Genomic DNA, 27264 nt, shown 5'->3' with positions numbered 1-27264 from the left:
AAAACTCAGGTACAATAAAGATTGAAGTAAAAATAAAATGATGTCCCTGTACATGTCAAGTCAATAAAATTCTTGCAGTGAATAAAAAAATACTTTTTAACACCTTCTTAAATTTCTTCATATTACAAATTTGCATTATGTCAGATGGTAATTTATTTACTCGTACAATGTAACTGACAAAAACAACGGGAGACTTTGAATAATAAGATGTCTTGTAGTTATCAATAAATATTTCATTCCTTTTCCTTGTATCATACATATGAACATCTTTATTTAATTTTAACATTTCGCTATTTTTTGTAAAAGAAAACTGATTTATAAATAAGTAAAGAAGTAATGGTTAAAATTTTAAAATGTCTCTAAGAGATTCTCTTGGTTTTAATTAAAAGTAAGTCTACGTAAAAATTAATTTTTGGTCCTATAGAATCTAATAACATAACATAAAATCCGTTTCTGAATGATAAAAAAAACCTCTTAATACTGCTTGCATTGCCCCAGAGTATTATATTGTAAGAAGACAGACTGAACATGTGCAAAATATATATTTAACAAGTTTGTACGATCAAGAGTTTATTTTAAACATCTTAAGCATAAAAAATTTTGTTTAGTTTTCCAGGGAATAGCCAAGATGAAGATTCCAACAGAGATTATCATTGAGAATTAAGCTCAAGAACTTACTTGTAGGTGCAGTAGTTAACTCAGTATTAGAAAAAATACCACTTTTTATGAAAAAAATAATCTGCCTTGTCAACATTCATTATGAGTCTGTTAGCAACATACTAATTTTTAAAAGCGTCCATGATATTTATGATTTCGACATTTAGAGTATCCAGACAATTGTCTGAGACAGCCAAGGAAACACCATCAGCAAACATTACTAAGCAATCAAAGTCAATATAGTGCTATAAGTCTGAGACAGCCAAGGAAACACCATCAGCAAACATTACTAAGCAATCAAAGTCACTATAGTGCTGTAAGTCATCAACAAAAAAATAAAGGACCAAGAACAGATTCCTGGGAAACACCGACATTGAGTGGGTTTCAGAAGAAAATTCATTATTTATTTTGACCAAGAAACTACGATTCTTGAGATAAGATGATATTAAGTCAGCAACCGACCCACGAATTCCTAAATTATTTACTTTATATATAAGGAAGACTTGATCAATAGAATCAAAGGCACATGATAAATAAAAAAGCTCAATAACATTTTGTTTTTGTCTAAACATTTTAACACAAAATTAACAAACTCAACGCACGCAGACTCCGTAGATTTGTCCTTAATGAAACCATGTTGATATTTCGATAAATTATTACTTAGGTCCAAAAAGCAACAATTCTCTTATAAAGCAGTTTCTCAAATAGTTTAGAAAAAGCTGAAAGTAGGTCATTGGCCTATGATTGCTTAATTCATGGGGATCTACTTTTTTTAGAATTGGTAATATCATAGACATTTTTAAAGAATACGGAAAAGTATACCTTGACAGAATATACAATTGAATAAAAATGTTAAAGGTGCAAGAATGTGGCAATTCATAGCTTTTAATATGTTATATGCTATCCTATCAACACTTGAAGAATTGAAATTTTCAAGACATTAATAATATTTAAGATTTAAATTTTATTTACCGGTACAAGGAACATATATTTATTATTTATTGGGCAAGTAGTACATTGATTCAATAACTGAGCAAAATGCCAGATAAGTTTGTTATTAACAACAGTAAACAAATAGTTTGCGAATTTGTTTGCAATAGTTATTGGGTTGTTAATGATTTCTCCATCGATCTTAAATTCAATCTGTGTGGGTTTAGTTTTACGACCAGGTTCGTCGTTTACAGTATTCCAAAGAGTTTTACTTTTATTATTTGATTTTTTTCGCATAGTGATTAACTATTTATAATCACGTAAAATTTACAATAAATGTGGCTTAAACGTTCGGGAATTCAAGCATTTCAGTTGCATTCTTTTGTTTATAATGTCATCAGTGGCCCAGTGTCTAGATACTCTTTATTTTTACTTGTTTATGAATAAATGAACAGGATATCTCTAAATAAGATGAAACAATGGACATAAATCTATTCGAAGAAACATTTACGTCGATTGTTTCATAAATCTCACAACGGTACCAAAAATCACTGTTCAATAAATATTTAATAAATTCTAGGTTGTTATCGCTAACATTTCCGAAAGTAACCATTGACTTTTTTGGGATTATTTTACGACGCTGTATCAACATCTCAGGTTATTTAGCTTCTGAATGAAATGAAGGTGATAATGCCGGTGAAATGAGTCCGAAGTCCAGCACCGATAGTTACCCAACATTTGCTCGTATTGGGTTGACGGAAAACCCCGGAAGAAAACTTAACCAAGTAACTTGCCCCGACTGGGATTCGAACCCGGGCCACCTGATTTCGCGGTCAGACTTATTCGGGGTATGAGATAAACATGGATCATTGTAAATTTTTACCTCTAAAGACAAAATATGATGATCAGATAGATATAAATGAGACATTGACCTTAAAGTTTTGACGTGAATATATATTTAAAATCGGACCGACACACCGACCAGAACGGAAACAGTGATGTAACGTTTGCAGGGTGATACATTTCGACGCTGACTAATGAATTGAAAGAAATATCTCGTTCGATCGGGTATACAACTTCGATGCGGGCATGGCCCACAATTGGCAATGGTGTGCGGCGACTGTCGGCCATTTTCGGCGAGACAAAACTTTCCGGGCAGTATACTGAGGATCACGTGAGGGTAATTCCTAAAAGACTAATTTGGCCGTCTCTTCAGTGTTACCAACTAATACTATATATCACCAAAAGAGGATAAAATCACACAATGCCATATAGGCCTACTATAATAATAATAACAATAATAATAATAATAATAATATAGTATTAACAATAGCAATGTCTTCCTTATTAACCACATCTCATCTTTATGTTGGGGAGATGTTTTCTAAAAGGTTCAATAATTTGTGAAAGAGTAGGCCTATATTTTTCTTGTGGACCTCTCGCACATTATGTTAGTAGATTAGTGTATGATCTAATATTAAAATGTATTTTTGTCTGACAACATGAAATTCATTGCTTTGATTAAACAGTTTACGAATCACGAGACCTGACCTAAAAATGTATTTTGTTTGATCGTGTGAAATGATGAGTATGAATTCCGAAAACGAATGCCACTTTGAAATGTATGCTTTAGAATATTAGCCTATTTACTCCATTATTGTAATAAAAGTCTAAACAGGAAAGAAATTAATTAAAATGTGAAATGGTATTTCTATCGATTACTCAAGGGCACATATTACACGAAATATGTTGTATTTATTTACACTTAGCCTACCTGACTCTAATCTTGAAATTTAGCCACAACACAAAGTAACACATACAATAACTACTATGTATTAATATTAATACTGATATTAATTATTAGTATGTTCAAATTTCACTAGCTTCCAGTAATGGGCTCAGAAATCTAGAACAATTTGAATTTTCAGAATTTAAACTACTGACAATTTGTGTCACTGCTGCCAACATAACAGTTATAAAATCACTACCAGTTGTAGTATTTCTCACTACCGAAATTCGAAACGAAGTTGGCAAAAGAAAATTCAACCTGCAAACTAGAAAATCACCATAATACAATAGCGTTTGTAGTAATGGGGGAAAAATGGTTAGGTTTCACCCTTAGGGTATTAAGTAAGCTGACCCGGACTATATGTCGCGACTCCGATCGGTTAGCACCCTGGTTTTGGTGCCAAACGAAAGATCTGGTCTAGATCTGTCCATTTCACCCAGAAATTTTCACGTAAAACTCACGACCGTGTCCCCAACAGGGCCAAACTCGGATTTTTATAAATATGTCCACGTTTCATGAAAAATCAAGAACTTATAATGTTATAGCATCCTAAAATGCTTCTTTATTTCAGTGATTTATATCTGTATTCAATGATAAAACCGTGTTAAAACAGTTGCTGATTTCCATATCAAATGGACTTGAAAAAAATTCACGTGAAACATTTTAACGTGTAAAACATAACGAAATATTCAACATAATTTTGATTTAGCCGCGACTGTGGATCAAGTGTTAGCGCGCTGGTCTTCCATCCAAGCGGCCTGAGTTTTATCCCTAGCCAGGTCATGACGGAATTTGTGGTGAACAAAGCAGATGTTGCAAAGGTTTTTCTCGAGGTACTCCCGTTTCCCTTTTTTTCATCAACACTCTCCACCTGCAATAGTAAACAAAGGCTAGGGCGAAGTCTGGGGGTAGTACGAGTTTCCAATGCTGATATAGAAGGAACAATTATCTTCAAACTTCATTTAACCACAAAATATTCTTACGGAAAGAAAATCTAAAATAATAACCAAATGCAAACGAAATCCCTTGTCATTATTGACACAAAAGATGTGTATAATAATTGAAGAACTGTTAAAAACTATTGTAATATGACCTAAAATATGCTTTTCTACCATGTTTTGGTCAAATATGACGATGCTAAAATACAGTAAAATATACATTTAGGCCTATATAACTGACTATTAAATTCTTACTATGTCATACTACTTTTGACCAATAAAACGGTATGAAAGGACATCTTTCAACTAATCGTGCTGCTTACCGCACGATTTTATCACTTCCCTAGCATTTGTTTGTTTTTATCACTTCAATGTGTCTCAATGAAACTTACAGCAGAGTCCGTATAGGCCAGCTTCTGTCTGATGCTTTTCCAATTCACTGCGGGCTAAAGCAAGGAGATACACTATCACCTTTACTTTTTAACTTCGCTCTAGAACAGGCATGCCAAAACCCTGCACATTCTGAAGTCGCGCACATTGTGCAGTAGTCTCTGTGCGATGTTCCCTTTCTATTCCCCTACCTGGAGAGAGTGAATCGCCTTGGAGGGGAACGCGACAGGGCTATACATACCTGCAACAGCATATCAGCTTTTCTTTCAGTAACGCAGTTTCAGTACGGGTGCTGATTTGGCTGTGTCTGTGAAGGAGTTATGATAAATAGAGTGAGGAGTTCACAGATAACGAAGAAGAGAAATTACGAATCATACATAACATAATTGTTATAATGTTTTCCTCAGCCAACAATAATTATTTTAAAATAAAGGCTTTCATCAGCCCATGTCGAAGTACTAGGGTAATAGTGTTATGACAGATCAGATTAATAAAGTTCTCAAAATATGATATTGCCAGCGCTTATTTCTTAATCAGTACTCTCACGGCAAAACGAACTTAACAATGGCGTTGTTTTGGAGTCTGTAGTAACAAAGCCATCAAAGATTAGACGACTTACGACTTCCATTTCGTAAGCTGGTAAGTGATGAGAATATAGTGAGGAATACGTATGAGGTTCTTGAGGAGCGAAGAAATCAAGTATTTGCAAGGCTGAGAAATTTTCTGGAAAAATATATAATGGCAAATTTTCCAACTTACGTCACTATATTATGCTAATATACTTACATTAGTAAATCTTTAAATCTGACATATATAGAATATCGTTACTTCACAGCTTGTCAACTACAGTTTAATTTCTTTCAGTAACGCTCCCTACTTGTCGATACTTGCTCTCAACGTTTTCCAAATGAACTATAACTTATGTGAATTTAAATTCTAAGCTTAATTTATATTACGAGTATTTACTAGCTGTACCCGTGCGCTCCGCTGCACTTATTATAAATAAATATAAAGTAATTACATAATTAAAATAGAACATTGGGTCCAGGGAACATTCGTGTTTAATATGCTACTTAATTTAAATTGTATTTAAATAATTAAAATGCTATCATTTTGGTTCAGAGACCACTCATATGGTGCAAATATAATTCGTTTAACATTTTTATAATTTAGTCTTGAATGCATCCTTTAATAAATCACTCCAAATTAATAGAGTTGATTGTGTACGAAGATAATTTTTATGTTAACCTTACTGTACATCTTTTTTCTTCTTTGTTAAGTTTATTTTATTCACGCCTTAACATCTATGGTCATGTTGCGTGTTTAGAATGTATGGGTATATCAGTAGGCCGTTTTTACTCTTGTTGAGTTCTTTTTTCTATTGTGTGTTGTAGATGGCTTGTGTTCATGTAATTGATTATAGACTTTGATTAATGTTTTTGGTATTGGTAATTGAGCCAGTGATGAATAATGGCATGTATCTTTCCATCCGGCATTTGCCTTTATGACTAAGGGAAATCATGAAAAACCTGTCAGATTGGTCGACCACGGGGTTTGAACCCGGGACCCCCGAATGCGTGTCTCAAATGCTACCGCCTGAGCCAACTCGCTCGGTTGTATATAATTGTTTATGCGAATAAAAAAATGAGGTACGCTACATAAATATTATTTTAAGAAACACAGGAAACGAATATGGGTAAATTATGAGTGCAGGAACGCCATTTCATGACACCTTTTAAAATACCTCAGCTCCAGTGATCTCTATGGTAAAATGAGTGTATAAAATTATAGTATTTTATGTGGACCAAATAAAGTTGCAAAAATCAAGTTATACAATATTTCGTAGAATATCAAGTTTTCTGTGTGTACAGATTTCTTTTCATCTTATCTCAGTCCTCATTTGTAGCATTACATCCATCTAGAGAAACTACAAATTTCAAATAGTGAAGGTTAATTAGCTTCTGAGATTACTTCATACAAACACACAAAATATTCTCTGTATATTAATATTGATAAACGTCAAGGCCGCCTTAAATAGACAGAGTCATTTGTTTTGATTTCATTGTAGCCATCGTCGTCGTTCCTGCAATAACTCCTATGTCATATATCGATTTTCAGATTTTTGCTCTATTAAATAACTTAAATAGTTATACAGCAAATAATACAATCTCCTATATGTAATTATATTTATTTCTTTCGAAAATGTAAGAATTCACGATCTCTTATGCACTACTGCCACAGAATGAATAAATTTGTTTTTCTTCCTACAAAAAATTTTTAATATTTTGCACATAGAAGTTACGGAACAACGACACTATAATCTGAGGCGGCGGTGGAAATGTATTGTATTGTTATTTTAAAACTCTTGTATATCCTTAAATATCAGTCCTATCAAACTTTTGCCTGGAATAAAACTTATCGGAAATCATTTTTAAAGAAACGTTTGTTATGTAACATTTTTCACAAAAATCAATAATAAGCGAGATATTTCGGTTTATTTAATTCAGGCCCCCTTATAACCCCCCTTTTAAATAAAGTATTTTGAATGCCATATAGCCTAAAATCTAAGTTACAACGAACTTAATTTAAGTTCCAATTTTCATCGAAATCCGTTCAGCCATTATCGCGTGAAAAGGTAACAAACATCCAGACAGACAGACATACAAACAAAAATGTCAAAAAAGCGATTTTCGGTTTCAGGGTGGTTAAGTATATATGTTAGGACCAATTATTTTTGGAAAATCGAAAATTACCAGAAAAATTTCGGCTACAGACTTATAATTAGTATAGATTAATATTAATGTTAATTTATATTGACATACAAGGAAATTATTTCAGTGTAAAAACTTCACATACTGCATGCAGTTAATTGGGAGTATAATATTTTCTTCAACATTTGTGTACTAATGGTCCCAATAAATAATAATGTCGACGAACAATGAAAGAGTAGGGTCTATTGCTTTAAAATAATTAGTACCTACTACGTAAAATGAAATACTTGTTCATATTTTGTTGTTTCGAAATTACTACAATATTTTTTTCTTCAAATACTACATAAAAATCATATTAATAAATTATGCTTTACAAACCACTACTTTGTCAAGTATAACTGAGTAAGCCTAAAGTTTCTTGTATTACAATTGTCAAGTATAGACACTGATAATAACCGTGTTTTTTTTCTTCTGCTAAGTGTGTTTATAATGTCCAACTGCCTATTTAATCCAACCCTAGAAGAGCAGAATAGATTATTGTACACACCTCCAGCTAAGAACGGATAAGAGTAACGCTAGAATTATGCAGTCTGCACAGACCGGCGATCCGCGCACAAAACTGCACGTTTAGAGTCTGATTTCTGACATGCCTGCTCTAGAATATACAATTAAGAAAGTTCAGAATAACCCAGAAGGTTTAGAATTGAACGGGTTATTCAGCTTTTTGTCAATGAGGATGACGTGAATATGTTAGAAGAAAATCCAGAAACGATTAGGGAAAACACGGAGATTTTACTTGAAGCAAGTAAAGCGATGGGTTTGGAAGTAAATCCCGAAAAGACAAAGTATATAATTATGCCACGTGACCAAAATATTGTACGAAATGGAAATATAAAAATTGGAGATTTATCCTTCGAAGAGGTGAAAAATTTCAAATATCTTGGAGCAACAGTAACACTCGGGAGGAAATTAAACGCAGAATAAATATGGGAAATGCCTGTTATTATTCGGTTGAGAAGCTTTCGTCATCTAGTCTGTTGTCAAAAAATCTGAAAGTTACAATTTATAAAACAATTATATTACCGGTTGTTCTGTATGGTAGTGAAACTTGAACTCTCACTTTGAGAGAGGAACAGAGATTAAGGATGTTTGAGAATAAGGTTCTTATGAAAATATTTGGGGCTAAAAGGGATGAAGTTATAGGAGAATGGAGAAAGGTACACAACGCAGAACTGCATGTATTGTATTCTTCACCTAACATAATTAGGAACATTAAATCCAGACGTTTGAGATGGGCAGGGCATGTAGCACGTATGGGCGAATCCAGAAATGCATATAGAGTGTTAGTTGGGAGGCCGGAGGGAAAAAGACCTTTGGGGAGGCCGAGACGTAGATGGGAGGATAATATTAAAATGAATTTGAAGAAGAAGGGATATGATGATAGAGATTGGATTAATCTTGCACAGGATAGGGACCGATGGCGGGCTTATGTGATGGCGGCAATGAACCTGTGGGTTCCTTAAAAGCCATTTGTAAGTAAGCAAGTATCACTTCCCTAGTATCTGTTTCTTTGTTTGCCAACATTTAAAACTGCAAATTCTTTACGGTACTATAAAACATGCTTTGAGATCATTATTTGTTTCCCGCATAGAAAGTTAAATGAAAATGACGGCTCCGTTCAAACGTTTTGTTGAAGGTAACATTAGTGAAATAGAATTTAGTAAGTCAATTAATATATATTTTATTGTAATATAGTACTTTATTTCTTCTAATCTTTATATACTTTCTTCTGTTTTTTATCACCTCCCTACCATTTGTTTCTTTATCATCACTTCAAACTGCAAATTCTTTACGGTATATTATAAAACATGCTTAGCGATCGTCATTTGTTTACCGCATAGACAGTCAACTGAAAATGGCGGTTCCATTCAAACATTTTGGAAGCTAACGTTAGTGAAATAGAATTTAATTAAGTCATTGCATATTTGATTATATTAGAATACTTCATTTCTTCTAATATTTATATAATTTCTTCTAAACGTGTAATAGTCAATTAAATCCTACTCGAGTTTTGAGTTTCTCTAGGTAAATCAAAACGTCTAGTGAGATTACTGTTGATGAAAACCGTATCATCGTGTTCAGAAAGGGTAGAAATGAGTTTAATTTAACCAAGTTTGTAGAAACAGACCGGAATAAAAATATGCTATGTCATAGAAATTCGAGCCCTACTCATTATCATCACCACCATCATCATCATCATCATCATCATCATCATCTGCTGAAGAAAATATAATTAAATGAATCAGATCATGAAAATTCCGCCTGTTGTGAACTAATGCAGAAAAGGAAGACACGCAAGAGGCGAGGCCAGATTTGAAACAAGAAGGAAAAAGGAAACGGGAGGGAACGTCTAGTTTTTTCCCGATAATCTTGCAATTCCGAATATAGAATACACCAGAGGAGGATGGGCAACAAGTGCGTCAGAGAGATAACTAGATTTACATTTGAATAGCCAGCTGTAACTTTACAATGCTTGGAAGCTCGAATGCATTAGGCTATGTTTTATTATTAAGATCATATTTAACAACGGTGACGAGGATATGCACAAACTACCAGTACTTTATGGTGGCCACTCCAAGTTACCCGTGTCTACTCACTACACAGAAACATTGAAAATGCAGCTCAACTTGTTTAAAAACGCTTGAAGTTACTCATTACTTCAAATACGAATTAGGCTACATTCATTTTATAAACTTTCTTTTCAATTATTTCATTTTTTATCGCTATGTATAGACCTAAAATGAGAATGCTCATATTTTAATTTTGTAATTTACATTATCTTCAGCGACAAGCTCATGTCAGTAGATTTACTGGCATGTAAAAGAACTCCTGCGGGACAAAAATCTGGCACACCGGCGACGCTGATATAACCTCTGCAGTTGCGAGCGTCGTTAAATAAACCATAACTTATTTTGATTTTACATTAGCTTCATCTTCTTTATGTTTATCTCCCGTCTAGAGGGTGCGCAAGGAGAAATGAATCGTACGAAGATCAGTGCTAAGATTTCATAAAAGAAAACATTCGCTTTACGCAGTAATAATCTAAGCCGTAATAATATCACTTGTGAGGGGTAAAATAAAAGCGGGTTGTCATGCTGAAAAAGTTCGGCCCCCCTAAATTACATTTTCTGGTGCCGCCGGTGTTCAACTGCTCAATAGCGGATAATCACTAAAAGATGTCTCCCAATTTTATGAAAATAACATATTACAGTAGATGTGCATTAGGTTCTGTAAAAGAATGACGGACTGAATAATATCCCAGTTGACCGATTAGCTGCTGACTGAATGGCGGATTGATCAAGTACATAGCCTACTGTACTGACAAACTGTTTGGTTTACTAACTGCATGACTGATTGACCGGCTGGCTGGCTGGCTGACTGACTGACTCTCTGGCTGACTGAATGACTGACCGACTAGTTGCCTGACTGGCTGGCTGACTGACCGACTGGACGGCTGACTGACGCTGGCTGACTGAATGACTAACTGACTGGTTGGCTAGCTGGCTGGCTAACTAACTGACCGACTGGCTAGCTGACTGAATGACTGACTGACTGACTGACTGGCTGGCTGGCTGGCTGGCTGGCTGACTGACCGACTGGCTGACTAAATGACTGACTGGTTGGCTAACTGGCTGACTAACTGACTGGCTGGCTGACTGAATGACTGACTGGTTGGCTGGCTGGCTCGCTAACTAACTGGTTGGCTGGCTGGCTGCCTGATTGGTTGGCTAGCTGGCTGGCTGGCTGGCTGACTGACTGACTGACTGACTGACCGACTGGCTGGCTGACTAAATGACTAACTGACCGACTGGATGGCTGACTGAATGACTAACTGACCGACTGGATGACTGACTGAATGACTAACTGACCGACTGGATGGCTGACTGACTGGCTGGCTAACTGACATTGGTCATCTTTCTTACCAATGTACCAACACGCAAGTGACCGATTGCCTGAGCGCAAAGTTGCGGGTGGAAATGAAGGACTTGAGTTCTGGACCGACATTTCCGCTTCCTTCTAGAGTCCGTCCCGATGATTTCTTAAACGACATCAACACCCGCATCCTGGATGCTAATTTTATTATCCATTATCCAGCAGAGAAGCTGCGTAACGACGTGCGTCAACCAGCCGCTAGACCTCAACCACATTCTGCACAGAGAGGCTCATGGGGAAAGTCCGGTCAAAGTAATCCATTTATAGCATCCACGCCGAAGAAGACGATTCTGTTGTATCAGCGTAGCCAGTCCAACTAAACGATGGAGAAATATTCTACTTTGAAGCAGGGTGAGTTCATTTTAATATAGAAAAAGAATTTGCGTATTGTTAGCTTCTACATTAAAAATTAACAAATAAATCAGTCGCTGTATTGTAATACAAGGTATTTTATTTCATAACACTGTAGCCCACTGATTTTGTAAATAGTGTATAAAGGGTTTCAGATATTGCCTACTTCCAAAAGCCGATTGTCAAAAAGAATGCTTTTCGTCTCTATAATACATATGATCTTTCCTCAAATTATCTTTTGTGGAATATGATTTTTATATTTAATATTACCAATTGTCCTTCATTATGAAATATAATTTCTTTGATACAAATTGTGTTATGTAACATTAAATTGTCATTGTTTAATTCTTGGAATTACATGTAGCCTAACTAAACACATTTAAATTTTGCTATTACTATTGTTATTATTATTACTATTATTATTATTATTATTATTATTATTCAAAAAATCTTAAAGTTAGAATTAATAAAAAATTATATTACGGGTTAATTCTGTATAGTTGTGAAACTTGGACTCTCCCTTTGAGAGAGGAACAGAGATTAAGGGTCTTTGAGAATAAGGTGCTTAGGAAAATATTTGGGGCTAAGAGGGATGAAGTTACAGGAGAATGAAGAAAGTTACACAAAGCAGAACTGCACGCATTCTATTCTTCACCTAACACAATTAGGAACATTAAATCCAGACATTTGAGATGGGCAGGGCATGTAGCACGTATGGGCGAATCCAGAAATGCATATAGAGTGTTAATTGGGAAGCCGAAGGGAAAAAAGACCTTTGGGGAGGCCGAGACGTAGATGGGACAATAATATTAAAATGGATTTGAGGGAGGTGGGATATGATGATAGACTGGTATAATCTTGCACAGGATAGGGACCAATGGCGGGCTTATATGAGGGTGGCAATGAAAGCCATTTGTAAGTAAGTATTATTACTATTATTATTATTATTATTATTATTATTATTATTATCATTATTTCATTGTTTTCTGTGTTGCTGTTATTTATATTTGCTATGCATTTAATACTTGTTGAGTGGAAAAAAAAAAAAGGTTTATGGTCTTAACTCTGCCAGTAAACGAAATAAATAAATGAACAAATAATTTAAATTATATGAAAGATCATCATAGTATCAGTCTTTATCACTATAATTTAATGTAAACAGTCTATGAGGTCTAGTTTTGAATCATGAATAGAATGTCAATTTCAGCACAAACAAGATGCTGTGGCACGCGTCAAACATGACTTCACGTCAATATAGTCTATGAACAGCTAAGCTTATCTCTGTAAGTCCTGGGACAAAATATGGTTTCTTCTGATAAGGAACGACTGAGAGTTACATTTTCTAAGTTCCTTTGCCGCCATTTTGAATTGGACTCTCCTAACTTTTAGAATGGTATCGTAACCATATACGAAACATACGATCCAGAAACAAAAGAATAACCAAAAGAATGGAAACAGTTCGGCTTTCCAAGAAGTTTCACTTTCCTAAAACTCAGGAAAGATTCTCGCGTCAGTTTTTAGGGACAAAAGCGGAATAATTGTGACAAACTAATTAGAACAAAATAAAACTGTAACGGAAGGTTATTATTCTTCATTATTAACTAAACTTGGGGAAAAATTGCGGAGAAGCTACGTGATAAAATTCCCAAAGGTGTGCTGTTCTTGCAATAAAATGTACCCACACATGTCATTCATTGCGTTGCAGAAAATTAATGAATTTGGCTTCGGAGTGATTGACATCCCCCGTATTCGCCAGATTTAGTCGCCTTAGACTATTACTTACTTAAGAAAAAAAATGAAGGTGGATGGGTGAAGCGGAAAAAAATTCTCTCCGGCATCGGAACTAGAACCCGGGTTTTCAGCTCAACGTGCTGACGCTTTATCCACTAAGCCATATCGGATTCCAGTTCCAATGCCGGATTGAAACCTCTCAGTTTAAGCTCCCCTTAGTTCCCCTTTAGTGGCCAACCCTCATGCACTGTGTCACAGATGTGTGACAGTGGCAAAATGTCCAATACACTTTGTGCAGAGATGCACTCATTAGGAGTGGCTGAGTGGCCGGGATCCGACGGAATGAGCGCCGTCTTAAATCTCTAAGTGATTATTTACGCATATCATATTATTGTGATGTACCGAACTACGTATGATATTTCCGTGCAGGAATTCTGCATTACCATATGGTGAAGAATGGGTGGAGCAGAATATGGTAATACAGAATTCCTGTACTTCGGTACATCACAATAATATAAAAACATGTTTAATCGAATTAAGAATTAGTAAGTACCCTGGAAAGTGATTTTCAGACCAAGACAAACTTTCTTTTTTAAGGTTTGGAATTGTTTTATGACCTTTGTGCTAAATATATACACTTCAGAGTTAAGAGGACACTGGTAAATAGCAAAATTTTAGAGATTCCTCCTCACTTAAAATACTATTATAGGCCAATCGTTATCTAGTGAAACCTACCTGCGTATAAGGAGAAGAAGAAATTGGACTAAGAGGTTTCCCTCTCTCGCTATGCTTCCACTTGCAGCAGCTAGCTCACCCTCACAATATGGTTCTTACTCACGCATGCATTTGGTATCACGAGATAACGAATGGCCTTTATTATGTGGACTTTCACCCTGGCAAAGGAATTTGTTCATTTCTGCTTCTAAGTTAGATTAAAAAATGTTTTTCATAATACCTGTGTTGACAATAGAATGAAAATAGAAGTTTAAATTGTTATTGAAAAGTGTGACAATTTTAGGGATTTTCTTTCACTCAAACATCATTACTATGGACACTTTCATCCTGCCAAAGGAATTTGTTCAATTCCGCTTTTAAGTTGGTTTAAAAACAGTTTTTATAATGTCTGTGTGGACAACAGAATGAAAATAGTACTTTTAAATTGCCATTTACAGTAACCTTTTTTTAAATTTCTAAACCTATATTTCATAGTACATATTATCTAATCTTATATGAAATTTTCCAGGGAATTAGGCAGCATGCCGTAGATTCACTCCAAGTAACGATTTTTTATAAGTTTGTTCGTGCCCCGAATAATAATTTTTAATGTTGTCAAATTAGAAAAGGTTGAATTATATATTTTGAAGATAATAATTACAAAACTAAGAAACATAGGGTAAATTAGAGTCTGTTGAACAGTCGGGCATGTTGGACACTTTGTACTTTAACGTGTTACCTCGCCACTTGTGGGCACCACATTCTGCTAGAAGTCAATGATGGAAGTAGCCACGAGTGGGGCTACTTCCGTCATTGACTTCTAGCAGAATGTGGTGCCCACAAGTGGCGAGGTAACACGTTAAAGTACAAAGTGTCCAACATGCCCGACTGTCCAACAGACCCTAATTTACCCTATAGGAAAAATTATATTAGGAGTTATTTCTCTAACTATTCTGCACCATATATTATTACTTGGTAACCTAGAATTAAATGTTATTAAAATATAGTGTGTCCAAAATTACTAAAAATGATAATTAAAAATGTATTATTAAAAGCTAGAAAATCAATTACTTTCAAATATTCAAGATTTCAATACAGCGTCAATGGGAACATACTGTGAAAATTTTGTTGAAATCTGTAAAATAGAAAAAAATTTTTTTTGAAAGTTACCAGAGTGTCCCTTTAAAAGGTGGTTATGTTTAGGGTGACCAGATTCACATCGATAGAAAAGAGAACACAAAGATTCAAAAAGAAGGACATTGTTCGGAAAAAGAGGACAAAAAATATGTACTTAGATTTAGGCTTAGGCCTATATTAGCCTATACTATAAATTACTTCAATATCTATTTTCTTTCACAATATTTTCAGTTCAGATTTAGGCTTATATCATACGTAAAAATATGTTAATATTACAAAAATACTTACGATAAAACTTAATAGTAATGCTTTTACAGTTAGCTACATATGAAAGTCAAGGGAACTATAATTAATAAAGAAGACAGAAAATATCTACCCTTTTCAGATTTAAGCTTAGGCCTATATTACACTTAAAATTATGTCAATATTTATTTTAATACATGTACTTATGATAAAACTTAATAATATAAAATGATTTTACAGTTAACTACATATGAAAGCCAAGGGAACTATAATTATTATCAAAATACATAAAAAGACAGCACAAAATGTGAATTTAATATTACTTTGTACGCAAAGAGAGTTATGATCGTTGGAAAAGAGTATATTCTGTTGATGCTGCTTCAATCTACAGGAAAATTACTTGAAAAAGGCGTCAAATCAGATAATTTCAAAATATCAGGCATACAAGTTACGAAAAGGAGGATATTTCTTGATTTTTTAAAAATCCGTCCGGACCCCGGACAAAGACCTAAAAAGGAGGACGTCTGGTCAACCTAGTTATGTTGAGTGAATAAAAACTTGTTTTAAGATACAACTTTTTCTATGTCAATCTAATAACTTCTCAATAGCGCCCCATATCTGTTTCAGACTTGGTTATCGATCTACCAGATGTAACAAAGACCTCAACGAAAGACAGAGTTTTGAAAACTTCTAGTAACAATCCAGATCATGTCATTGACTGTTCTGCAGCACAAGAAAAAAAATCCCAGTGCTGCGACAACAGGTTTGAAGACGATGACGATGACGATGAGATGTACTGGAGATCGTATTGGTTTTATAAACTGTTGGCAATACTTTTTTTGGTGGTAATGGGCTCCATACTCTTTCCATATTTAATCATCGAGTTATTTCACACTCAGCTGGAAGCCGATATGCACAGACAATTCCGAATGTAAGTATTTTACAAATACGTATATAAAACTGTATTATTAGATACTACCACAATCTAGTACAGGCCTGCATAAACGGCGTAGCGGGAGAGCCTTCTAACAGCTCGCCGGAAAAGTACGACGGAATTACATAGGCCATACTATAGGTAGAGGATAGGCCACGCAGCTATCTGGTGTAGTGTGTATTATCAGTAGCTATTTCACTTTGCGTATCTACGGCTACATATTGGAGGACTCTAAAAGACGGAAAAGTGATCATCAGGCAAATTCTTTCAATATTGCATGGGAAAATGCTTATTTTTTCACAGCAACTAGAGTCAATACTTACTTGCCACAAAAGTTTGAAAGAAAGAGGCAAACATAATATAATGCGTCATTACTAGTCCCCTTATAGAGATACGATGGTTTTGTCGGTGAAGATCACAGTAAAAATGTTCAGGAATTGAAAGTTTCATTATTACATGAGGTAGGGTACGTTAGAATTTATTAATCTTCAACAATTTAAATATCTCTCTTCAGGGAAAAGGCCAGCTCATTGTTGATATGTTGAATAATTTACGGGATTTCAGTCCTAAACTTACACTTTTCGTAAGTCAGTTTCGGGAAGGTAATATGGCTTACTTTCGAACGATAGAAACTGCTCGTGATGAAGCCATGTTAAATGATTATGTGCAAATATTAACTGAAATTCAAAATGAATTTAATTCTAGGTTCCAAGATCTTGTCTTAATTGGAAATAAGTTTAAAGTTATCATAATAAATTCCTTCAACACCAGTTGAAACAGTGTCATACGATTTACAGCTTGAACTTATTGATCTTGAATGTGGGCTAAGGGCTAAAGACCGTTTGAATAATACTTCTAGCCTGGTTGAGTTTTACAAGACTAAACCTCAGCAATAATATCCACTACTACACAAGCTGGCTGTGAAAATGATTGCTAAGTTTGACTCAACATTTATATTTGTGAGCAACTGTTTTCTATTATCAACTTCAATAAAGGCAGACATCGAACATCTGTAACTGATGTTTCATTACGATCAGTAGACTACTGTTCCTTTCAGCTGCCAACAGCATAAAACCCCGTTGTGATGTACTGATAAATAAAAATATAATAAAATGATATTGTATATTTAAGTAGCTATAGAGTTTCTATTATTTCTGCAAAATAAATATTTCTTTATTAATTAATAATAGTTCAAGATAGTTTTGTAAACACTGAACGGGAATTCATTTCATGAACACTCGTACACTTTAGTGTAAATTTTGTGTGAGATCACCCCTTCTTCCAGTCCACCTTGTTACAGAGCGCAGCTGTGAACCAACTCGGAGAACGCAAATCTTCTGCAGGCCTGGTCTAGTGTTTTACAGTCACGAAGCTTGAGTTGTTGAGGCTACTAGGAACAATAGACTGTGCCGATATTATTTCGCATTGTCTGTAATGAGGCGATAGTAGGGATCCTAGTGGTTAGCAACTATCTATGGATGCATATTCCTTACGTATTCAGCTTCGTGACTGTATATACTAGACTGTGATACTACCGTACCTTTGGTGAAACTTCGATATCCTTCCAAACCACACTCGGACAGAAAAACGTACTTAAATCATTCAAGATAATCTAATATATCTTGTAATATACCACTCTACAGACACAATGTGATCACTGCGAAAGCTTTTAGTACCTTTCTCTATTATAAACCTGATCGATGATTTTCCCCGACATATTCATACACAATGATCACCAGTGGTATCACCATTGAACTACGTTTACAAAAGCACTCCTTTCTTTGCTATAGTCGGCGCTAAATCTATCTACGAAAAAGATGTGTATGCAAAGCATATTGAAACCCTGAACAAACCAAACCTAGTCTGTCACTGATTCTCGACCTTACGAAAACTCGCTTATTTATCTTTTCATATATTGGCGGTAGCGTTACGCTTCTCGAGATTATTCTGCTGGATACCTAAGAACTTTGAGATACATGCAGCGGACACATTTTCTTTAAACACTTTTTGAGTAGAATTATGAAAACGTAGTGCACGAAACATGATATAAGGGCCTTTCATAAGTAACGAGTCTATCGAAAAATTAATTATTTTGGATAATTTTTTAAAATAAAGTTCATTCTCACGAGAAAGAACCCTTCCCGGTGCCGTACAGTCGATTTGGAAACAAACACCCCCTCCCCTCGCCGCCAGAGTTATTAAACGAAGGGATGGTTAGTGTTTTAAACCTTTATTGAAACACATAAGTGTAAAAATAGTTTCAATTACTGACAAATTACGGTGTATAATTTTCAAAATGTCTTCCGTTCTGCTGAATGCACAAATATAAGCGACGTATCAACTCTTCATGGACTCTGGTGAGCATGTCAGGCGTAACCATTTGTATCGTGTGTTCAATTCTTTCCACTAATTCAGGAACGGTGCGTGGCTTAGTCGCATAGACACGATCCTTGATGAATCCCCAGAAAAAAAAGTCGAGGGGAGTCAAATCAGGTGATCGCAGAGGCCAACGGATTGTGCCTGTGCGACCGATCCACCTGCCTGGAAACACTTCGTCTACGGAATAAACGCTTAATTTGAGCGATACTGTTTCCAAAGTTCAAAACAGGCAGCAGTTTTTCTATTCTGCAATAACGTTAAGCGGTTGCGTGGCATTTTATCATTTCAGTCCATCACAATAATGTGTACAGACATGGCAGTGTGCCATTATCCTTGGCGTATAGAAGGTCATTTTCCAGATCATTTTAAGTTGGCATCAAACGCACATTACACATGGATAAGTAGCTTCCTCTGGCGGCGGGGGAAGGTCGGTGTTTCTTTCCAAATCGACTGTACGGCACTGGAAAGGGTTCTTTCTCTTGAGGAAGAATATTATTTCAAAAAATTATCCAAAATGTGCCTAGTTGATTTTTCGATGGACTCGTTACTTATGAAAGACTCTGTATACTGTATATACTATACTCGTACTTACAGCATATACTTAACATATGCCGCGTGTAGGTATATTATAAGTCCAGCGCCGTAGCTTCGTGGTCTATGACTTGCGTTATGGAATGCGCGCTGGTTCGGATCCTCATGGTAAAGAAATTTTCTCATGAAATTTCGGTCAGTGTTTGAGGCCGGTGCCCATTCACCATCGTGATAAATTTTGGAAGAAGCGATAGGTAACGAAATCCTGTTCCGCGAGCCAGCTATAACGACTAAGGGTATCACTTGCTAACCAGATGATAACTCCGTTGGATAATTGTTCATTGTTGAGGCATGTGGACGTGAAGCCAGCAGGCGGCTGGTCGGCCAGGGCCCTTCATGGGCTGTCGCGTTTCGGATTTAATTTTATTCCATCTCTTACTTTCATTTGATCATAAAATAACGCAACGCAAATCAGACGTCAGTCCTGTATGTGGTGTGGGAGAATAACGAACTTTCAATTTACTTGACATTTGAATGCTTTTCTTCGAAATTAAATCAATTCTTCACCTTATGTGAATTTCACAGAAGCAATTTTATTTTGTAATATACTGCTAATGGGGAAATAAAACATCGAACAAGCCTGTCTTGGTCACTAAACGATTCCTTTTTGCTTTTCATTATAGTAAGTATAATGAGGCCGCCTTCACAGCTCAGTTGGCGGAGCGCTGGCTTACGACCCTGGTTCGAACCCCAGTGATACCGGAATATCATTTATGGTGGACAAAGCCAAAAAACCTGAGGATTTTTCTCGAAGTACTCCCTTTTCCCTAAATAATTTAATGAAAGTACACAATTTTAGCATTCTTAACACCACAAAAGTGGACTTCATAATGCCGTCTGCGTACAGGGATTACTCTTAAACTACAGTTCAGATTTTATTCATATTTGGCATCTACGAATTTAATTTATTCGGCAATTATGCACATCAAAAATAATTACTTAAATGTAAATAGTAATTATTCGAAAAATAATACGAAGTGACTATTCGAAGACTATTCAAATGTTTTTTTTTATTTAGTTTTCGACATAGTGATGAATGAAACGTTTAGACAGTATCTTTCCAAAAATATTTGTCAGAAAATGGTTATTTATAAAATTATGACTGTAATTCAAAATATTTCGAACAAAAATTTAAAAATGTGAAGATCTACATACTGGTATAATCCAAAACAAACGTATCATTACTCATTGAGGAAATGAAGGGGAGAAGGATTATTTTCCTGTAAAACAGTTTCCTCTACAAGTCATAACTGTGCAATCGGAAATTCTTCTTTGCCACAAATAACATACAAATCACGTAACATCGCAATGAGCCGTTCTTACTCGCTTTTCACAGCCAGTTGCGAAGACCACTTTTGTGCCCGCAAACCAAAGTCCATGTGAATGTTTTCTTCTGAATCAGTTTGTTTTCATAGCTCTGCTCTTTGCTTGGCAAGTAAGTGATATAATTAAAACCTCACTGTGTTCTAACTTCATTTTCATACTTCTAACCGATTTAGATAGGCCGTACACAATGTCGCTAATAGCAACGTGCAAATCACTACATTACTAGCTATGTTGTGTGAATTTGTGCGGTCTGGGTAAATAATTGTCAACAATCAAACTTCGGACTCTTATCACAAATAATTTTATACACAAATAAAACACATCAAATACTAGTAGGGTATTTTGTTTTTTTGCACATCTCCTTGTAGAATTTGTCTTGTGTATTCACCAGGGAAACAAAACTCCAGTTGCACAAAAAAAAAACTTAACCTCCTTTACCCGAACACCATCGATTTATGGTATGAAAATATGTTTTGTGGGCGGTTATTATGACGGCAAAATGTCTTCCTATTAAATTAAGAGTCCAAGCGAACCAATATAGAGAGGGAGTTGCAATGGCAAATACATACAAGAACACTAACTTCCTTTATAAAGACTAGATCTATTGTTATTGTTATTATTATTATTATTATTATTATTATTATTGATAACATTTTGCTCAAAGTGAGATCTTTGACTGCAAAACCAGTATTCTCCAATCTTCTCTCTTTTTCGCCTTCCTCTTAGCCTCCATATACTTTAATATTGTCTCATCTGATATTTTCTTCGCCCCGACCTTTTCTTCCGTTCACCATTCCTTCCAGTGTATCCTTCAGTAGGCAGATCTTCTTAGCCAGTGACTTAGCTAATTTCTTTTTCTCTTCATGATCAGTTTGAGCATTATTCTTTCTTCATCCATTCTTTCTAGTACAGCTTCATTACTAAACCGCGGGAGTGCGGGTCCTTTACCTTCAAGTTAAGTATGACTGGAGCGTTCCTTGGCGAGTGTACTGAACTCTCAGGTAAGCAACTCACTGTGCGTGCTTCAGACGTACAGTCTTGAGTATATAAATTGCATACATACAATAATCATACATTTTGTACTTATCTAATTGATGCGATATCGACGGAATCTGTTTCTTTACAAAAAGGAATTACAATGTACAACTTTGTCCATACATAGATTGTCAAAGGATAAACTTCAGCGTTTATCAGTTAGAATATGTTTGTACTGCGAAAAGGTTACTTAGACATCGCATGAGTTTTAATGGAGCGTATGTGAAAAGGTTTACATTTTCATTTAAGTTTTTGTCCTGATTTTTCACCAAACTGTTCAACACTGCATAGCCATTAGTTTTTTATTACACTACCTAATTTGTCATTTACCTTATCCGGATACAGTCCTTGGGGTACCTTGTTAATTGTTTTCGATAATTTCTCAATTAATTTAATACACCCGGACACTTGTACACCAGACGTTTCCAGTTGAGTTATAACTTGTGGCAAGTTTCCGTTATTGGTCTTTATGAATTGTAGATTTTGGTGCATATTTTCTGAAATCAGGGATTTTGCTGTTGTAATGGCAGCTGAATCTTTGCCATCTAAAGCATAAATAACTAGTTTGACTTCATTGTAATGTTCTGCGAAACATAAGGCAGCTTCAAGCTAGGTGCCCCATCTTGTAACTACAGATTAAGGTGGAAGGAGGAGATCTGCTGCAATTTCTCGAAATTTTAATATTCTTGAAGGGGCTTTGATAATTTTTTTCACATACGCTATAAAACAGTCCACATCGCTGTATAAAGCACGAATAGCTTCAGCAACTCTATGCAGTTCGTTTGCCAGACAAGTTAAATGCATCATGTTGGAATACCGCTCTTAAAGTTGTTTTGCTGCCTTAATAATATATGGAGCTGCATGAGTGACGAAAAGAAGTACATTATCATATTTAATCCTTTCCTGCCATAAAAGGCGCATAGCCTTATAAAAAATTGGAAAATAGTTGCATGATTTACCTTTTCCAATTTCTCTGAAGTTAGCACACATTTTTACCCTGCATAGTTCTCGGAAAGTATACCGACCACCACATATGCCACATATCTACCACTTATATCTGTAGATTCATCAACTGAAACCCATATATTTTCTGATCGTTCACGCTTTCTCGAATTTTGCCAATCGTATTCTGGTACGAAATTGGTAAATATTCTTTACGCATTGTTGCTTCTCCTGGGATATGTTGATTTGTATATTTTCCAGAAATTATCTAAAGTGGGGATTGTCCAAAGGTCTGAATGGAATGTTTGTGTGTACCAAAATATCACATAAGTATATATTGAATTGTGACCTACTCGATTTGTTCTTGTTTGCGTTCAACATTTTCCTCATGTCCTTTACTGTTACAGTGTCTTTCAAAACAGTACTTCTTAGTTCGTAATAATCTGAAATTACACATGACACAACACTTTCTCTTTCTTTAATAGCCTAAATATATCGCGTCCGAATTGTTCTACTAAATTATTTAGTATTGCACTTCGTGAACGAGTTGTTTTAGGCATTGTAATATGTGTCATTTCACACACGCAACTCTTCAGTATGACAGCTTACAAACTCTGAATGTTTCGGGTTCGATGCACGGAACAGTACGGCGAAAGGCGAGAGAGACTTACGTCATACTCTATACCCATCTGCATAGTCAACCGCAATCGCCGTATTAGGGCCCGCACTCCCGCGGTCTATTCATTACTTATTCTGTTTATCCATTTCACACGCTCCATTCTTGTGACCACATTTCAAATGCTTCTTATCAATTTTCTTTACTGCGCCGTAATGTTCATATTTCTGCTCTTTGCGTCTGACCGCGAAACTAGGTGGCCCGGGTTCGAATCCCGGTCGGGGCAAGTTACCTGGTTGAGGTTTTTTCCGGGATTTTCCCTCAACCCAATACGAGCAAATGCTGCGTAACTATCGGTGCTGGACCCCGGACTCTTTCACCGGCATTATCACCCTCATTTCATTCAGACGCTAAATAACATCAGATGTTGATACAGCGTCGTAAAATAACCCAATAACCCAATATTTCTGCTCCTTACAGTGCTATACTCCACATAAAGCACTTTACTAGTCTCTTCTTTATTTCTTTTTCCATTGGTCCTCAGAAGAAGCTCCTTTTTCTATTAAAAGCCTCCTTTGCCATTGCTATCTTCCTTTTAACTTTCTAGCAGCAGCTCATGTTACTCCTTACAGTATATCCCAACTATTTGAAGCTGTCCACTTGTTCCACTGCCTCATTTCGAATTCACATGTTTACCTTCTTCATTTTTCTTATTAATATTAATATAATTATAAGTGTAAATGAACATTATTCAAGATGTTACCATTATTTACCGATTACTATTATTGTATTGACAGATGAAAGCAGATGGAAAATCAACCTAACTCCCTTTTGTGTGAGACAGAAGTAATTCAGCGTCTATCAAGAGGCCCAAGTCGTCTAATTGAGTCATCGAACAAGAATATTAAGACTTCAAGAAGTCGCTATTTTTTTCGTAAGAAATTTTGATTGTACTTTTGCATTCCTGATTAAAAAAATCGAAATATTTAGATAAAAGATTTCACAATGTTTCGAAGTGTCGTTCTATTTTTGTTTCCACATCAAACAGCAGTTGGGGGGGGGAATCACTTACTGAGGGTAGTTACAAATGGCTGACCAGACTGAGAATAAAAGGCGATGTATTATCAAGGAACTCAGAGAAACCCGCAAATAAATTGCAAGACAGAAATTACACGAAAAAAGGAATTAAAGGTTAATCAGTTCGCTGATTAATTGTTCCTCGATTTGGCAGAAAGTAGCACTTTCTCTACTGTCATTTTTCGCCATTCTTTGGCTCTTATGCTTCACTTTGTAAGTAGGTTTTACTTTTCTTATATTGTAGCATCCATCGTAATACATGTATCGGTTACTTATTATTATTTTTTAATCTTTATACTCTGTAAATATCTACTCTATGTTCGTCATTAAGTCTCTGTTCCCAGTCAACGATCAGTCATTTGTGAACAATGAAACCAGTAAGATACTCTTTTCCTCTCATCTTATTTCGTTTTTAAACTTAAAACAATGGTAGATCCAACATTCAAACGAGAAGATTTTATAGCAACAAATTTAAATCTCAGCTACTTCTAGACAACTGAAAATAAGTTCTGAATTTTACATGTAGAGTTGTTTCAAATTTAATTTCTTCATTTTCTGTACAATCCAAAAAATTATGCCACTGGTTGATTATACAAGAAATGAGACTTTTTGGATCACCATGACAATGGATTTGTTTGTTTCTGATTGTTCTGGTTGTAGTGTTATCAGTAAGCACTTTCCTGTAACTTGGCCTGCAAGATCGCCAGATATTAACCCAGCAGATTATTGGTTGTGGGGCTATGAAAATAGTGTTCTTGAGCAAATCTACGACAAGTTATGAGTTGAAAGACTCTGTAGCACACACTGCGGCAGATATTCCAGAACACGAACTGAGAGTTGCTATATACATCATTTTAGGTTGTTACTTGCACACGAACAAAATGGTGGACACGTACAGTTATGGTAATTAGTGGTAACGCAAAAAATATCATTTCTTGTGTAATATGTCAATACCAGAATTTTTAAGACTGTCTAGAAAGTTAAGAAAATATCAGCAATTTAAGCTATCACTTTTGAGAAACCATGTGATTTATTAGACTGTTCATACTTTCGATGAATATTGTTTTAAACTTTCATTAGAAAGTAGATGAGTATCATTTCACACAATTATAAGTTTACAAAATGAAGACAACTGAAAATAAGGTCTCAACTTAGGCTTATATATCTGTGATGTATCAGATTGTTCAGAGTTTTGTTGAATGATCTTTTAAGATTATTATCGGAAATTAGAGAGATTTCACTTTATAGAATTATAATTGTACAGAATGTAGACAATTAAAAAAAAAGTTATACAATTGTATATAAAGAGTGTATCAAAAGATCAGATCAATCCTTAAGGAGGTGATTCAGGACCTTATTTGCAACAAAAAAATCCTAATACCCTTTTTTCAATATTCATCCCCGTTTCCGAGTTACAAGAATATCACGTACCGTATCTATCCCCATTTGATTCTACACTTAATGGACCTGTCTGCTTGAGAGAAGGTAGGCTAATAGTCAGTTGTCTGGAGCGGATACTCAAAATGTCCCCTCTCGCACGAACACACGCTTCAGCACGCCGTCTGACCTCTCGCTGCACATTATCCAATCCATGCTGGAGTATCTCCATTTCAGCCGTGTTAATCTTGCAAAGAGCTCTTCCCTGCTCGCTATCTCCGTTTGGTACACTTTCTCCTTCATGCAGCCCCAGAGAAAGAAGTCCAATGATGTTAGATCTGGGAACCGAGCTGGCCAGGCAATGGGACCGCCCCTTCCAATCCATCTACCTCGAAAATGGTGATCTAACCATTGGCGTACTGGAAGTGTGAAATGTGCTGGAGCACCATCTAGTTGATACCATAGTTTCCTACCAGCCCGGTCCCCAGGCCTAACACCATTGGACTTCTTTCTCTGGGGCTGCATGAAGGAGAAAGTGTACCAAACGGAGACAGCAAGCAGGGAAGAGATCGTTGCAAAGATTAACACGGCTGCAATGGAGATACACCAGCACGGATTGGCTAATGTGCAGCGAGAGGTCAGACGGCGTGCTGAAGCGTGTGTTCGTGCAAGAGGGACCATTTTGAGTATCCAAATAACTGATTATTACCTTACCTTCTCTCAAGCAGACAAGTCCATTAGATGTAGAATCAAATGGGGATAGATACGGCATGTGATATTCGTGTAACTCGGAAACGGGGATGAATATTGAAAAAAGGGTATTAGGATTTTTTTGTTACAAATAAGGTCCTGAATCACCTCCTTAAGGCTTGATCTGACCTTTAGATACAACCTGTATATGTGATATAAAGAAGTGAGAATATTACAGTCCTAAGACCACAGGCAAGATTTAGCAGGAGAACGTATTGAAAGTCCAGAGTCCAATGCTATTAGGTGTGATATCATAAGTTCTTCAGCACATACTTACGTCATTTCTTGAGTAAATTTTATAATACAGCAGTGCTAGTAGCTTCCCCATATTAATTCGCATAGGAAACTATTTTTGTTAAAAATTGGTTTTGGACTCTCATTCTCACCCCTATATATATATATATATATATATATATATATATATATATATAATCAGAGTCTTGTTGAATGTTGTTTTTAGACCTTCTCAGAAAGTAGATTAGTTTCTTTTTACAAAATTAGAGTCATATGAAACGAAGACAACTAAAAGAAGTTCTGAACTTATACAGAATGTCTTTAATTTCGCGCACACGGGATATATCGTGGGAATCCTGGATGAAAATGGAAATGATAAAGTTAATGACAAAATTTCGTCTTGGGCAAAAACGCACATC

General features: G+C 35.6%; 1 protein-coding gene across 2 annotated transcripts; it reads left to right on the top strand.

Moving 5' to 3' along the window:
* The first annotated feature begins 11565 nt into the window (after positions 1-11565).
* LOC138713497 (uncharacterized) lies at positions 11566-26086 on the top strand. 2 transcript variants are annotated; one of them, XM_069845664.1, is made up of 4 exons: positions 11566-11759; positions 16212-16515; positions 21722-21815; positions 24205-26086. In XM_069845664.1, the coding sequence occupies exons 1-3, from the start codon at positions 11732-11734 to the stop codon at positions 21771-21773; spliced, it is 384 nt and encodes a 127-aa protein (XP_069701765.1). In that variant the 5' UTR covers positions 11566-11731; the 3' UTR covers positions 21774-21815; positions 24205-26086. The 2 variants fall into 2 exon arrangements, with proteins under 2 accessions (XP_069701765.1, XP_069701766.1); XM_069845665.1 differs by lacking the exon at positions 21722-21815 and having other exon boundaries at positions 11569-11759; positions 24205-26085.
* Positions 26087-27264: the final 1178 nt, after the last annotated feature.

Source organism: Periplaneta americana, chromosome 14 (genome assembly GCF_040183065.1).
Source record: "Periplaneta americana isolate PAMFEO1 chromosome 14, P.americana_PAMFEO1_priV1, whole genome shotgun sequence".
In the NCBI taxonomy this organism is placed as follows: Eukaryota; Metazoa; Arthropoda; class Insecta; order Blattodea; family Blattidae; genus Periplaneta; species Periplaneta americana.
Note: the sequence above shows the minus strand (reverse complement) of the source record. Positions and strands in the feature narration are given on the sequence as shown.

Bases quoted from the DNA above. Each gene is read 5' to 3' on its own strand.
- LOC138713497 (XM_069845664.1), top strand. From the start codon at position 11,732: ATGGAGAAATATTCTACTTTGAAGCAGG. The intron at 11,760-16,211 runs GTGAGTTCATTT...TATCTGTTTCAG, and splicing joins ATATTCTACTTTGAAGCAGG to ACTTGGTTATCGATCTACCA. The intron at 16,516-21,721 runs GTAAGTATTTTA...CATTCTTTCTAG, and splicing joins ATGCACAGACAATTCCGAAT to TACAGCTTCATTACTAAACC.